We start from the raw sequence: 16,152 nt of genomic DNA on the forward strand, positions 1-16,152 counted from the left end.
TCTAAATCATACACAAAATAGACTACATTATTAATAAACTTTTTACTGACAACAATTGTATTATTCATAATAATTTCTTAACCATAATAACAACAATAATAACAATAATAACAACAACAATATTAATAATAATTATAATAATTATTATTAATATTATTATTTTATGGTATATTAAGATGTATTATTATGATTATGGGAAATTGTAATATGTTATATATATATATATATATATATATATATATATATATATATATATATATATATATATATATATATATATATATATATATATATATGAACAGAATTTCAAAAACAGTTAAAGCAATAAAATCATGAATATATTTGGACAATGATTACATTAACCCTTTTGGTTTCTTTTATTATTATTATTATTATTATTATTATTATTATTATTATTATTATTATTATTATTTCTGCAGTCTATCAACTTCTGCAATCTATCAACAGAGATATGAATGTAGATGTCATTTCAATACATTTATTTATTTTTAGTCCACTTTTATCACTGCATTGTCTATGACCCCAGATTTGAAACACCTTTATAATAAAACACATGCTATTTTTGTCAGCCACTAAAAAACACAAGGGATCTGGCATCTTGGGTAGGATATTTGGACAATAACAAACCACCCCCTGTTCACTTGCTGTGCGGTGTGGGGCCCTGGTTCTCCTGACGTCAAGGCCAGCCCTCTGTAGGCAGACTGACAAACCCTCTACATGGCTTTTATTCCAGCCACAGACAGCAGCTAGGACACCAGCAAGGTGAATGAATGTTTCTGCATTGCTTTTGTTTCTGACTGCTACGTGTGCCAGTTTTGATGTGACATTTTGATTGTCATGATTAATATGTTCAGTTTTGTTTGTTTTTCTTCTACACTCTTAGAATAAAAGCTTTCATTTAGCACTCAAAAGGGTTATTTGGTTTGTCTGTCTGGGGAAACCTAAAGGTTCTACATTGAAGCTTACAAACAAGAGTTGTCTGTCAAGAATTGTTAACCAGCTGAAGAACCCTTGAGCATTTCCCACGAGTGTGTCTTAATTCATTATTAGACTTCATGGTCTTTCCTTTTTATTGAGTTCGATGTGTCTAGGCACTGTTTTAGTATAAACTTTCTTTTCGGCTTCTCCCGTTAGGACCTAGGCACTGTTTTAGTATATGAAACCTAAATCCTTTCTAAGGTTCTCTGAAGAGATGAAGAACTTGCATGCCTTTGCAGATGTCTGGAGGAATCTTCTCTCCTTTGGATAAACTTTTCGACCCCGACAGTGCAAACTGCCATCCCTTGGTGTGCCACTTGTGCCGTGAGCAGTATGAGCATCCGTGCCTACTGGACTGCTACCACACATTCTGTGCCAGCTGCCTGCGAGGTCGAGCTGTGGACAGCCGGCTCACATGCCCCCTCTGTCGGTAAGAACCTGCTATTGTAAATGCGAACAAAGAACCCGAACACCCTTAGTTTGCGTAATACCACGTTGTTGCGAAAGCTCGACTCTGATTGGTCGAAAGGTGTTGATACAATTTTTTTTAACCAGCAAAAATCTGACAATAGTTCCAGCTGAAAAGTTTATATTAATGCACATACACAGTAATACAAATTTTTTTAAACACAGCCTTATATGACAGACACTTCACATGAATTTATCTGAAAATAATGCAGTTTAATGTTTGGAGACTGAAGGAGTATCCAGTGTCAGTGCTTTGTAACGTTTAAAAAGAAATCACTGTATTTGACAAAGGAAATACTTTAGGCCAGATTCTTTATTTGTAAAGCTCCTATGATATACTTGTTAGGAGGAATTAAAAATGACAAGTATAAATGTATACTGTGATATAAGAACACCAGCTATTGCTTTATTCCTTACATAGTTTACCTGCTGAACAACACAGGGTCTGGTCTGCAAATAGCAGAAATGATAAATTAGCTAAATTGTTGGAAATGTGTAGCGTGCTACATTTGAACAACTTGGCATCATGTTTACAGCTCAGAATGACATGCATTCATCCAGTTCCCTAATGTCAGGGCATACCAGAGGCAGTCATCAACAGCTGCAGTATAAATCCTACCCTTGTTTTAGCCAGGATAGAAATACACATAACATATTCCATTAAGGCCACTGTGGCATCAGACAAACACTGGGCATGTACCCTTATCTTGTGCTGTGGATGATTAGAGATAGCTACACTCTCTCTGTGCTGTCTTTTCTCCTTGTGTGGAATAACAAGTCATGCAACAGCTAACTTCTATAGAACATTTATGCATACCACTTATAGGGAAATACATCAGAAAAGGAGACACCGTCATGGTTAAAATAACATGTTCATGTAAGTATACGTTGAAAAAGAGTTTGCAAACCTACTATCATTTTGATACAAAACTGCAGCAGAAATATGAAAAGCATGTAATATTGTTTTTCCTGTGCATTGAAAAAGGATAAGTGAATGTGTTTATGTGTCTGTGTTTTCAAGAAGCTTGACTAATAATTGTTCAGAGACCCAGCAAATCCTGGTCTCCACTGCAGCAGACACTCGTTTCTGTTTTTTGATGTCTATCTTTACAAACACTGTTTTATCCGGGACATCAGCACATTGCTATTTGTATCCTTGTTACTATGATGACAAGAATAAGAGTGTCGTAGGGTAGATACTGTATATAGCAGATGTACAATGTAGGAATAAAAAAAAGTCTGTCTTTCTAAAATAAAACAAAACCAGCATTGGAGATGTGCTTTTCTTTCACCCCTGTGCCTTTCAGTCACCAGTCTATTGTGAAAGGGGTGAATGCTCTGCCTCCAGAGGACCGTCTGCTGAAGTTTTTGGTGGATAATTCTGCGGATAGCGAGGAAGCCGTGCAGTGTGCCAACTGTGACTGGGAGTGCAAGAAACAGGTCTGTTGATCAGGCATTAGACTTAAAATTCATAGGGATACAATGGCTTGGATTGCATTGTTTAGCTTAAAATTTCATGGGTAAATTTTTGTTTGGAGTGGATCGAGCTCTAAAACATTGTTTTCTTGAATGTTTGATTTGAGGATTTAAGAATGTGAAGCCCTCTTTAGTAAAAAAAAAAAAACCCCAAAAAAACATGCTATTTGTGAAAGAGCATATCATTAATGCTTACCAGGTCGATATATTAATGTAATCTATTACTATATAATCTGATATCTAGATTGTGCTCCGCATGTGAAAGGCAATACGCATGCCCTTAACAACACGACTGGTGTATCAACATACGATGCCTGAGAAATTGAAATTAAGAGTAATTACATGCTGCTACAACCACAGTTTCTAGTTAACTGACTAGTTAGATAGCTATCTTAAAGCTTGTATATATAGCAAACATTTTATTTGATCTGCAATTTTTTGTTAAATTCAATTTCAAATAAATTCAATTCAGTGTTATTTGTATAGTGCGTTTAACAATGGACATGTCACAATGCAGCTTTACAGATAAGAGGTTATACATTTGGACTGTATAAGTTATTACCTATAACATTGTTCCTTGTATTTTAATCCCTAATGAGACAGTGCCAACTGTACCAAAGGAGAAACGTCCTGAGAAGGTATAAGGAAGAAACCTTGAGGGAAACCAGAGGAAACCCATCCTTATTTGGGTGGCACTGAATGTCCATTCAATTATTTTCCATCATTGTTGAAGTGTACTGTTCAGTGATGGTCGCTTAAATGCAAACATCTACATGCAAACTGTGGTCCTAAGCCATATTATTGCAGACTGGTGATATTAATTACAGTTGTGTTGATACAGTTTTATGTTGTGTTTTAACTAATTAGTTAATGAGATTGAATTAGAGCTTGGATTACCATATCAAAATAGCAGCAACTCAGGGTTTTTTTAGTCCCTTTTTAACTGAATCTTTCACACAGTATCGTTCGTTCAATATCAAATCTGTCCTTCTAATAACATATACATTGCCAGGATGTGGATGCAATGTATTATTGCAACACTTGCAACCAGCCCCTGTGTGGAGACTGCAGAGAAGCCACTCACAAGGCCAAGATGTTCTCACGCCATGAAATTGTTTCCCTGGCCAAGCGCACCAAGGAAGCCCACAAAAAGTGTGGTATGCATTTTAATGTTTAACAAAAATGAAAAATAAAAACGATGATGAAATAAATTGTTTTGATATCGATATCAGTTGAGGCTCTCTGTTTGTATACAGCCCTCCATGAAGAACTATACATCATGTTCTCTACGGAAAAGAAGTCTATGCTTTGCATCAACTGTTTCAGAGACATGCCAGTGTGAGTGCGGCTTCTCTTATTTACAAGCGTTTGCTAAAGAGTTTTTTTTCATTCAAATTTTGGTGATTTTTTACAGGGAGAGCAGAGCGCACTGCATTGATATTGAGACAGCCTATATGCAAGGCTGTGAAAAACTGGACCAAGCCGTTTTAGTAAGGAGATGGAAAACTTTACTCTTCATTCTGATCAGATGTCGTAAGGTGAAAAAGGTACAAAATCCTGTCATCTCTTGTTTAAGGCAGTGAAGGAGCTCCAGACATCAGCACGAGAAGCCATTGTTCTACTGAAAGCTATGATTGGAGAGGTCAGGGCAAATGTGGATGAGGAGGAGAGTGCGATCTGTACCCTTTTTAATAGCATGCAGGTAATACATGGTTCAATTTTAGATTATATAAAAAAGTTAGTAATGTTTCAGAGTAACGTGCAGTGATTAAAGTCAAGACGTGCGTGCCTAAACTCTGCATGTTGTTTATTTTTATTGGTGGCCAAATCACAAGCAGGAAGTAATAACCAAAGATAATTCATAATTTAAAAACTAAAACATAAGGAAGGTCAGATAGTGGGAACACAGAATCCTAATACCTGGCAAACGTACATTGCAACAAAATAAAAGAATGTAAAGATACATGAAGACGAACTAAATAAGAATATAACTCAAAATAGCAGCCCACAGTGGGTAAGACCAGACAACAGACAAATACAAAAACACACAAGTTCTGTGGTTAGACGAGTGTAAATTAAAAAAAAAATGTATTCTAACAGAAGAACCTTTTTAATATTGAGAATATGAGAGAAGATGTTGATAATTTGGGGTTGTTTTGGACTAGGGAAGCTGGAGACTTTTTCAGAAAAAAAACCCTGCACCAACATATACTATTTCATACTTCAGCATCATGCAGTCGCATCTGGACTGTAGTTAGTTGGAATAAACTTCACTATACCACCGTGACCCAAATGTATACATGAAAATGACCTGAAGCGTACATCCAGCCTCTGTAAGCATCACTTAGGAGAAGTTCAAGGAATAGCCTGCCCAGTTACTGCACCTAAATCCTATTGAACTCGATCGCAAGGTCAGAAAGAAATATTTAATTAGTGAAAAACACCTTTCCTTTTATACAAGAGGCACAGCAAAGTATTTCAGATGAATGAATAAAGAAACTAACTGTCTGGATGCCAAAAAGTATGTAAAGTTATTATACATGCTAAATTATTTCAATGAAAATAAAGTTTATCTGTACATTAATATATTTGCCTGGTAAAAGTATATTTATACCTTAAATTTACCTATTTTTGTTGCAAATAAAACAAAGGAACATGCATATGTGTCAGAAAAGCAATTAAAGAATTTTGTGAAGAACATTGAAACAGCAGATAGTTATTTATATAATTATGTCTACATAATATCTGCTAGTATATAGTAAATTCCTTTAAAAAAATTTCTTTTATTCATTTATGTTTGTTCCATTTATGTACTGGGACAGTCCTAAAAAAAAAGTCATACTCTGTATGTGACAAATAAAATGTAATTTTATTTTTATGTTATTTAATGTTTGTGTTGAGATTAAAATGTGGGTGACAATATTTATATATCTGGCTATAAGTGATTTATGTTATATTCGAGCACCACTAAATTCTTGATTCTGATTAGTCAGAATAAAAATATAAAATTTTTATTGATTTATTTGCTGATATTTTAAAAGCAAGGAAAGTCCTAAGGAGACACTGTTTAAAATGTTTATAAAAATGAGTCCCCAGAGTTAGCATTTAACAGTAATAGTTATATTAATAGTATAATAGTATATAATAGTATAACTAAAATTCTTGGAAATGTGACAAGCTGCATTTAGTTTCTTTGTTTTCCAAAACTTCCAAAAGGAAATTCATAATGTCCTAGATTTACTACATTGGAATTCTAAACAAATTAAAAAAAAAATGATAACTGAAAAAATATAGTTGATGAATTGCTGTGGGATAAGAGGAAAAAGACACTTTGGTAAGTGTTGCTGAGGAAATACTTATTTATTTAACTTTATAATGGCTTGTGTTTTAGGCCTGAGTTTTTTTTTCCAACTTTAAGTGAGCACCATTTAAAAAATGTGTCACTTATTTTGGAAAAAATTAGTTCTAGTTTATTAAAGCTAAGGATGTTTTATATTTTAACTAATGCAGTTTACTGTACTTTTTTGCACTTGTGTGTTGCAGGAAAAACTAGCAGAGAGGAAGAAGATTATGCTTAAAGCAGCTCAAAGGTGGGTGTCTTATAACCCAATGTTATAAAATATAATCAAATGCAATGCTCTTTTGTACTGAGGAACACATGACATCTCCATCAGCTATATAAAGCACAATAAAAAAATAAAAAAAACCAGAGTGCTTTGAGGCACTAGCAAGATACTATGGGTCTTATTACACAATCTAAAAATATATAGTGCAGTGATATTGCTGCAAAGCTGCCTGACACCTCACTCCACTTCTATTCAAAAGATAATTATAGTACTTTGTTTCCATGTTTCTACATTTCTTCAGTTCTCTCTATTGTACTGCAGAAATCTCTTTCTCTGCCTTCAAGTTAATGACAAAAACTGTTCTATGGAACCAGAAAGCCTTGCAACTGAAGACTACCTCTTATCTAAAATAGTAACAAAGCAACACTAACACTGGAATGTTTTGCTAAAATGCTAAATAATCCTCCCAATATAAACAGTTGCACACTTAAAATAAAAAATCTGATTACGTGAATCAGCCACCATTCAAGTCTTTATAGTCAAGTCTTCACTGTTCACCATTTAAATCTTTTTGCTCTAGGGACAAAAATGTATCAGAATAAGTGTATTAATGTAATCTGGGATTGCCAGTCGAAAATACAACAGTCATGCATTTATAGAAATGTAATCAAAACCTTCTGGCAAATCATAGTAAACATTTTTGAATAATGACTGAATAATTCATTTTAATTTTGCAGCCAGCATGAGGAGAAGGAACGAGCTTTTAAAGAGCAGCTGTCACATCTGGCTGCACTCCTGCCAACTCTCCAGGTCAGTTTTTCCTATGGTCACTCTGCCTGTCGGATTCAGTCTGTCTGATTCAGTAATTCCTGTTTTTTCTTTTGCAGGTCCATCTGGTTTCATGCTCTGCTTTTCTTAGTTCAGCAAATAAATTTGAGTTTCTAGACATGGGCTATGTAAGTAGACTTTTTTCTTAAGGAAATAATTCACAAATTATTTTGCATTTAAAAAAGGTTCATCAGCAAATAAACATTGTACAGATGCAGAGATTAGTTAGATGGCAGCCAGGAAAAAAGAAAAATTATTATTTTGAATCTCTCAAATTCAAATTGTAATAAAGTCTTTCTCACCTACCAGCAACTGATGGAGAGGCTACAGAAGATTGTAAAACTGCCTCACAGACTGAGGCCATCCCAGAGCAGTAAGGTAAAAGCAGTCTACTTGTTCCGCACTGTCACCATGGAGTTCTCACGTTCTCATGGAGTGTTTTTTACACAGATAAACACGGAGTATCGGGCTGAATTTGCCCGCTGTCTGGAGCCATTGTTACTTCTGGGTCAGCGACGCTCAGTGTCCACGGCAGGCAGCGTGTCAGGACTGTGCAACAGCAGTGGACTGTTAGTGTCTCTGTAATGTGTAGAGCAGAGGTTATCAACAGTTGCCTATCAGGATCCCTACAGCCAAATAACTTTTTATTCCTTAAATGTCCACAAGCTGATCACTTTAGGTTCTTGTGACTTAATATATAGCCTTATATGTATTTATTTATTTTTTTTCAAATTATAAGGAGTTTGATTAAACCGATTTAATTTAACTGGCTAGTTCTGTTTTAAAAACTAATAATCATATCCTAATAGTGAATTTATTAATTTTCATAATTAAGATGTAACCAAAATAGGATGAAAAATCTAAAATGTGTGATCTATTGCTGAATTTCCAATTGGCAGGGTTTTTTTTTTGCTCCCTGCAGGCTGCCATCTGTGACCTGTCACTCTCCAACAGGCGGACATTTGATGCTGGATTCCTCAGTGGTCCGAAAGCCCACTTCTCATCGCTACATCAGCACTAAAGTCCTCCTGGCTGAAGGTGGAGAAAGTCCCTTCATGGAGCACTGCAGAAATTATGAAAACAGCTACAAGGTGCACATAAGATGCTACTAGGCTAACGATATGATTTCTTGACACTGTTGCTTATGTAGCCATATTTTTCTTGTCCCTCTGAGTAGAATTTGCAGACGGAAATCCAGAAGCTTAAAGACCAGGTGCAGGAGATTCACCGAGACCTGACCAAACATCACTCCCTCATGAAGACGGACACCATGAGCGAGATCCTGGACAGGTCTCTGGAGATGGATGGCGAGATCTCATTAGAATACACATCTGTGGAGATGATGAGGTCCATGTTTGAGGAGGTAATCCTTATGAATGCTGATCATGTTTGTTCTTGTGCTGGATAAGGTTAATGTAAAATACAGAAAACAGTAAGTTCTCTGACATTTTCCTCTCAGATCTGGGAGGAGACCTACCAAAGGGTGGCAAATGAGCAAGAAATTTATGAAGGTAAATTGATATAAAATCTTATTTATGTCACACTTTCTGATTAACAACATGACTCTTTTTCTTTTTCAATCCTAGCACAACTTTATGATTTAGTTCAGTTGAAGCAAGAGAATTCCTACCTGACGACTATTGCTCGGCAAATAGGTCCTTACATCCGATCCATAGCGAAGGTCAAGGAACGCCTAGAACCCAGGTCAGTGTCTTTTGTGTCACATCATTCTTTTCACGTTCACTACAGTCTATCTAATCTGCCATGCAACTTCTCTAATATGATTTCATGCAGGCTCAAGGAGCCAAAAGAGCTTAAAGATGACCGCACTGAGACTATGCTGAAAATCTATGAGGACAGCAGCATGGCAGCTGATACCCAGCTCAGGCAAGATCTCAACACAACTCATCTTTTTTTTCTGTTTTGTCTCTACAGAAGAGGAATAGTATGGCATAAAAAATTGTCTATGCAAGATTGAGAAGTGCTTTCCTACAGAAAAGCATTTGTCTTATTGATCCTTGTGATGTGGAGTATGGTGGTAACATCACTCTTGTCAATTAGAGCAGCATCTGTGAACTCATATGCAGAAGATGGCAGAAAGCACTTTCCTCTGATTGTCTTCAGTTGTACACTGATGTACACTTTATGGTAAATCTAATTGGTAAAACTTCAGGAACACAGTCCAATAATACACAAAATATCCTTATTCTTCTAAGTAGGAACAATAATTAAAATAGTTTGGGCATAAAATGTCCTGACTTTGCTTTAAAGAAATGTTTGGGTTCCCAGACCACACTTGGAGAACTATAAGGGTCTACATGATTAAAAAATAATAATAAAAAATTGAAAAATCGAATTGTGTAAAAGTACAAGTATTTATCTTCAATCCTATTTATATAAAATATTGATAAAGAATGGTATAATCCTCTGCTGTTATTATGATGATGCAGGAAGTAATGTGTTTTTTCTCAACAGCAATGAACTAACATGTGCCCATGAAGACTATCGCACTCTGAACCTATCCGAAGACTCCAATCTCAAAAACAAGGACCTGTACAGGCTAAACAAGCAGAAATGCACCACTGACACGAGCCACTGTTAAACCTCAACTCAGCTGATTAAGCAGACCGGCAACTCCCCCGACTATTTATAGCACTTGTGAATACAAGACAATAGCTAACGCATTGCTGAGGTTTTAAAATTCTAATGATCTGCTATGCTGTGCACTAATTCAAAAAAATTCATACATAATATGTTAAATATATATTATACCTACACAGTTTTTGTATATTTACTGTTTATTTTAGAGGTTTGTAGTAGTTGTGTATGCTCAGCGTCATAATCGAGCGGAGTTTTACAGTTCAGTTTTCTTCCTGTTTATCTTATCGTAATAATCATTTCCTGCAATTTGCCATCCTGGTGTACATCATTTAAATCTTTATAGCTGACAATTGAACAGTTACAGTGGCCTTCACTGACAAGTGCAAAAAAAAAAAAGCAAACAAAAACTTCCTGTCATCCATTGACTATGAACAATGAATAAATGGCCCTGGAATATGCTGAATTTATTAACCAATCACCCAAATGTGATCATTAGCTTTAAACTGATTGGGGAAAATATCAACACAATGGCAAAAACAGAAATGGACCAAAAAAAACACACTGTGTAGAAGTTGAACATCACAAACTCATCCCTGTGTGCTCGAACTAATAAGGTTCTCTTGCCAACAGACGTTGTGTATCCAGGGTGCCAATAAATACGTCTGTTACAGTTGGCCACTTTCATGAAGACTCCAATTAGCTAGTAGACATTTCTGCCCACTCAAAGTATGGCCACGGAGTAAAATGTATCACCATTCAAACGGTGTACGCCATCATTCAAACAGTGTTTATTACAGATTGTCAGCATTCAGCATTGGGATCTGCACGTGCCTGGAACAGTGTTAGGAGAAACCAACAAAAAAAACAGGAATTATCAAATATCATGACGTGTAAAACCACTCAATTAACAATGCAAATGTAGCAAACTTTCTCTTTGTCCTGCTACATAAATAGAATACCAAATTTAAACTGGTCCCTAAATAGGAATAATGTGTAGTCTCGGCCCAGAACAGCTTAGCCACAGTTCACTTAAAAAAAAAAAAAAAACAACTTCTCTAACATACAAAATGAAGTGCCTGTACTGTTTATACTGTTTTGTTTTTTACAGATTTTTGCCTGTTTTAGTTCATTTCAACTCAATAAATGTTATTGAAGATTTCATTGTAGCCCTATTTATTTTACCACATTTTACTTTCCCTTTTTGGCCAAAAATACGAACCAAATTTCAACTGAGCTTGATTTGTGAGTTAACTAATAAATATTGATAACTATATACTTGTATGTTAGACAAGTTGAACAAATACTAATAGATCTGCTCTGTATTTTTCACAATGTGCCATTATTTAAATTAAGCCAATCAAGAAATTGCTAATGCCAGATTCACAAGCTGGATTGTGTATTTTCTGTTTTTAATCAAGGGGAGATTGAATTTGTATACATTTAAAGGATAATTACAAACTGAAATGATAACTACCATGTACACCAAATCCGGTGCTTCAGAGGGCTGACTGGTCTGCAAACTAAACAATTGCACTGCTGCATCTTTTTTAGATCGAAACTTGAAAACATTTCTCAGCTGTTCTTATTTAAAAGAAGAGATTTTGCCCAATAAAGATGGGAAATACCATATGTAAAATTTTTATTTATTTGCGAGGAAAATGCTTAAGCTTTCCTGTAGAATAAATAAAATCTGGAATAATTATCTGGTACTGTATATTTGGTAGAAGTCAGGTTAAATGTTTCTAGATAACATTCTGTACAACCTCGCTGCAGGTTCATGACTAAACCCAAAACTCTGTGCTACAACAGACCAAAAAAAAAGAGAAAGAAAACGAAAAAAGGATTAAAGACCCCAAAACTAACAATAAATGACACAAAATTGGACTGATGTTTTATGTCTATATGATGAAGCAGATATGAAAAACAGATTTATATAAATATGCAGATGTAAAAGGATTATATGATGCATGAGAGAAAAGACAGAGTGAATGAAGCTTTATGGAATAAATGGAATGAATGGATAATGCGGGTGAGTGAGCACTGAGAGCCGTGCGTGTGTGTGTTTGTGGTCTGAATTGCTTCGAGGTAGAGGCTCCACCCTGCTGAGAGGAAACCGATGTGTCTCAGAGCAGATCAACAGGCCAGTCTCTCTGTACTGTGTCCCCTCGTTTCTCTTGGCGTTAACGTGAGTCAGAAGCTCACCAGGTGAGCAGTTCACCCACAGTGCCAGTCTAGGAAAGTGTCCAGGGGGTACACTAGACTTTTTCTCGTTTTTCTTCCATTTGTCCCAGTTTTATGAATTTACCCTGATGCCTGAGATAAAGGGCAAACCTGTGGGGACTTTCTTTTTGTACTCGATGTAATCCTCTCCAAAGAAATGAATGAGCGAGATCTCCTCTTCTTCCACGCGCTCCTTGAAGAACCGCCAGCTAGCCAGCGTGTAGGCTGAGAGGCATAACGGGTTGCACAGCATTATCTATGGAGAGGGGATTAAGGTTATTTAAATATGCGCTCACATACTCTTTAAAAAAAACAACAAAAAAAACAATTGTACACCTTTATTCTCAGCATCATATTATTCAATCTCGACAATGCAGAAAATCGAGGGTGGATACATTTGGAGCTGTTTGTATCTGGGCTATTAGCTTTTAATACCTGGTTGAGCCATTGCAAAATCTATATGAAAGTATATACTTTTTTTTTGGCAAGTAGAGTGAACAATCACGATATGGACAAAAGTATTGGGACACCTGACTTTTCCAGCCTAGTGTGGTTCTTACCCAAACTGTTACTATTAACTTGAAGGCACACAATTGTATAGAAAGTGTTTGGATGAGGTTGAATTAAAATGCCCCTTTAACTAAACTAGGAAACCCAAACCTGTTCCAGCCCTGTGCACAAAGCAAGGTCCCTTAAGATATCATTGACATGAGTTACACTAGATCTTGAGTAGCCTGCTATAGAGCTCTAACCTTAACTCTATTGAACACCTTTGGGATGCAGTGAAACGCTGACTGCACCCCAGACCTCCTCACCCTCAAAATCAGTACCTGCCTTTACTAACACCTCTGTGGCTAATGAGCACAAATCTCTGTAATCAGACTTCAAAATATAGTGGAACATCTCCAATAATAAATGAATAAGTAATAACAGCAAATTAGGGACTACATGTGGAATGAGATGTTCATAACGCATATATGAATCTTATGGTCAGGTGTCTACAACATTTTATCCATATAGGGAATGACGTACAAACTCATTTTACTATTCCACTATACACTATGTTATCATTTTTATTTTAGATGATTAGATTTCTGGGCAATCAAAACTAGAAAGCATTCTGAAGCTTCCACTTGCTCAGTGGGTTGGTAAATACATTTATACCTTCCACTTCTGCAAAAACATGGTAAGCATTTTTTTTCCAGACATACATACACTATGCTCAGATATATAATCAAAGAAATTTACTCTGCCATGCACTGAACTTTATTAATCCACCTCATACCTGAGTACCGATGCTCCAGTAGAACCAGCCCACGTACGAGGGGTGTCTGAAGAACGAGTAGACACCATTGGTGACCAGCACGTGGCTCCGAGCCTTCTCATTCTGCACTATGTGGTTGAAGTTGGATCCTGCTGTCAGCATGGCAGACTTGCGCAGACCTTCTCCACACAGCACCATTATTAATCCCACAGCACAAATCCAGTTCAGCTGCTTCAGCTCTGGGCAGGGACACGTTACACGGGGTTAATCGCAAAAAAAAAAATACAGAATCCACCCATTTTGGTGAACAGTTAGATGCAGATGAGCTAAGAATATCTTGAAAATTTACATTGATTTGTTCTCATGGTTTCCTTCAACAAAAACAGAGGTTACTAAGCACACACAGCGATTACTTAAGCCTAATTCCACTTGAACAGCTTCAAATGACTCATACCTATTAGACTGGAATAAACATTGCAGCCACACAGCAATCTGCTCATTTAGACGGCTATGCAAACCATCCTCAGCTATACAAACCTCTACATAAATAAACTGAGAGCTAGAAGATAATTTACACATATGCTGCATCCCAATTCTCAGATTCCGAGGTTTGATTTAGTGTGTTCCAAAAAATCAGTACGTTCTAATGGGTATCCCAAAACTACCCCTGGTACCAGTATTCTGGTCTAGTATTTATAATAGATTTTCAAAGAGTGGATCTAAGGATACAGTTACAGCTACTATTTCCTGTGCTGGAGGAAAGACTGTATGGCTGTTTAATTTACTGAATTTATCCTGCAAACATGCAGTGATGCATCTTCAAAACGTAACGATAAGCTCTACCCAATGTTTTAAAATTAATAGTTGCATGTTGTGTGAAGGAATAATGAATAAAAAATTAGCTGATCACACCATTACCTGATGTATGAGTATGTCCCAGTACTTGCATACTCTTTTGCTACATACTGAAAAGTATGTACATTTTCTTTAGTGTAAAGTTTAAGTAGGTGAATTGGAAAGCAGCAACAGCTATTTTATTTATAACATGCTTGTGATTCTTAAGGGTTTCGATTGGAAATAAATGACAGCGGGCAATTTTAAAGCAACGTAGCCAGAGTATTGATTGAAAAGAAGGGTTTTAACAGAATCTGACTCACAGGCACCCAACATCTTTTCAATTCAATTACGGGCCAAAGAACACGTTTTCCAATGACATTCAGAAAGTTGTTAAAGCGTCCGTTTTTATCTCGTATTGACCTTAGTTGGGGAGGCAAATGCAACTCTAAACAACTCCACGATCAATACGAGAAACTTGAGATGAAGTTTTTAATTTAAATTCTGTAATAGGGTATATTGAAAATTATAAATATAAAATCTGTCCGAACTGCAAACATGACCTCTGTTATAAAAGCACTATAGCAATTCTGACTACCTGGAACAAGTAGTTTTTCCACAATAAACTCCATCCAGGAAGAGAATGCTGCTACGGTGTATTCAACACTGTGGTTGAGCAGGAAGGAGTCTAGAGACAGACTGTGAGGGTTGATGATGGCTGTGACCAGGTATTCAGAGTAGTGGAAGAATGCCAGTGAACACATGTACCTGTATTTAAAAACAGAAAAAAGAAAGAGGAAAAAAACACAGTATGAACTTCACACAGTATAAACAGTCACATAACTTGGCATGCATTATTAAAAAAAATATTCATTTCAAAGTGCCACATTTAATAATTATGATGTGGAAATTGAAGAGATCATGTACCAGCCAAAGTGTGTCCATGTCGTGTCTGAAAAACTTATGATCAAGCCACATCCGAAGACAAATCCTAAAAAGCAAGCTCGCACAGCGACCTGATGGATAAAAAAAAAATACAATAATAATAAATGTAAATAGTAATAGTAATAATTTCGTGCACGAAAAAGTCCAGGATAAACAATACATCTAGATGTCTTTAGGACTCGCCAGCTATCCAATCCACTTACATTGGATTATGTCCACTTATACACTCTGCCAGCAGGACAGTTCAGGGTAATCTGCTACTTCCCACGACACATTCAAGCTAAGTAATTATTATTTTCTAGACATTTCTAGACTAAGTCAAATCTTCATCGTGGTGATCATGTTGATCTAATTGTTCGGAATAATGTGAAAATCCCACTTAGCCTGATAGCTCTCACTCTTACCTTGTAAAGAGGACCCTTGTAAAGGATTAGCAGGAAGCCGTTGATAACTGTAATATAAACCGCAATTGCTATTTTCCCGTTCACACCGGTGAGGTAATCAAATACCCAGTCAATATGGGAGCCAAACTTGACTAACAGGGGTATTATAATGACGCCATGACCTAAAAGAAAGCTTGTAATACTTATCCTCCCTTCCAGCACCAACTTACTGCCTGCCATGTTGAAAACAGGGAGGTCTCGCGCGAAATCTCGCGAGATTCTCTTCCTCTTTTGATAAATCCACAGGGCGGGATTTCACAAAAATGTACATCCTTCTTATTCGAGATCCATTTTTTTATTAGATATTCTGCTGTGTTCAACAATATGATTTTATTTTTTGTAACATGACACTTTTATGCGTAGACAAATAAATAAAATCATGATCATGAATTTATCAGTAAAATAATACCGTTTGCATATAGTGTGTTTATGAATTTTTGTTCATTTCCTTCTTTTCCTATGAATACTAGCCAACCATTGTCCAAAACTATTCAACTATATCCTCCTT

At 36.1% G+C, this 16,152-nt stretch overlaps 2 protein-coding genes across 5 annotated transcripts; one reads left to right on the forward strand and one right to left on the reverse strand.

The window, feature by feature from the left end:
- The first annotated feature begins 664 nt into the window (after positions 1-664).
- Positions 665-10,345, forward strand: rnf207b (ring finger protein 207b). 4 transcript variants are annotated; one of them, XM_083569869.1, is made up of 18 exons: positions 665-783; positions 1,239-1,429; positions 2,775-2,907; positions 3,956-4,100; positions 4,200-4,281; positions 4,358-4,433; positions 4,520-4,645; positions 6,487-6,533; positions 7,247-7,319; positions 7,397-7,465; positions 7,647-7,715; positions 7,788-7,906; positions 8,260-8,428; positions 8,515-8,700; positions 8,797-8,848; positions 8,924-9,041; positions 9,132-9,224; positions 9,813-10,345. In XM_083569869.1, exons 2-18 carry the CDS (start codon positions 1,239-1,241, stop codon positions 9,937-9,939), a joined length of 1,875 nt encoding a protein of 624 aa, XP_083425995.1. In that variant the 5' UTR covers positions 665-783; the 3' UTR covers positions 9,940-10,345. The 4 variants fall into 4 exon arrangements, with proteins under 4 accessions (XP_083425995.1, XP_083425996.1, XP_083425997.1 ...); XM_083569870.1 differs by lacking the exons at positions 665-783; positions 1,239-1,429 and adding exons at positions 1,487-2,344; positions 2,489-2,617; XM_083569871.1 differs by lacking the exons at positions 665-783; positions 1,239-1,429 and adding exons at positions 1,487-2,344; positions 2,492-2,617.
- A 362-nt stretch (positions 10,346-10,707) lies between these two features.
- Positions 10,708-15,865, reverse strand: icmt (isoprenylcysteine carboxyl methyltransferase). The gene is made up of 5 exons (XM_083569940.1): positions 15,606-15,865; positions 15,184-15,272; positions 14,855-15,024; positions 13,444-13,661; positions 10,708-12,414 (listed from the first exon to the last, which is right to left on the reverse strand). The coding sequence occupies exons 1-5, from the start codon at positions 15,822-15,824 to the stop codon at positions 12,232-12,234; spliced, it is 879 nt and encodes a 292-aa protein (XP_083426066.1). The 5' UTR covers positions 15,825-15,865; the 3' UTR covers positions 10,708-12,231.
- Between the last annotated feature and the right edge of the window lie 287 nt (positions 15,866-16,152).

This window comes from Silurus aristotelis (assembly GCF_946808225.1).
Source record: "Silurus aristotelis genome assembly, chromosome: 19".
Taxonomy (NCBI): Eukaryota; Metazoa; Chordata; class Actinopteri; order Siluriformes; family Siluridae; genus Silurus; species Silurus aristotelis.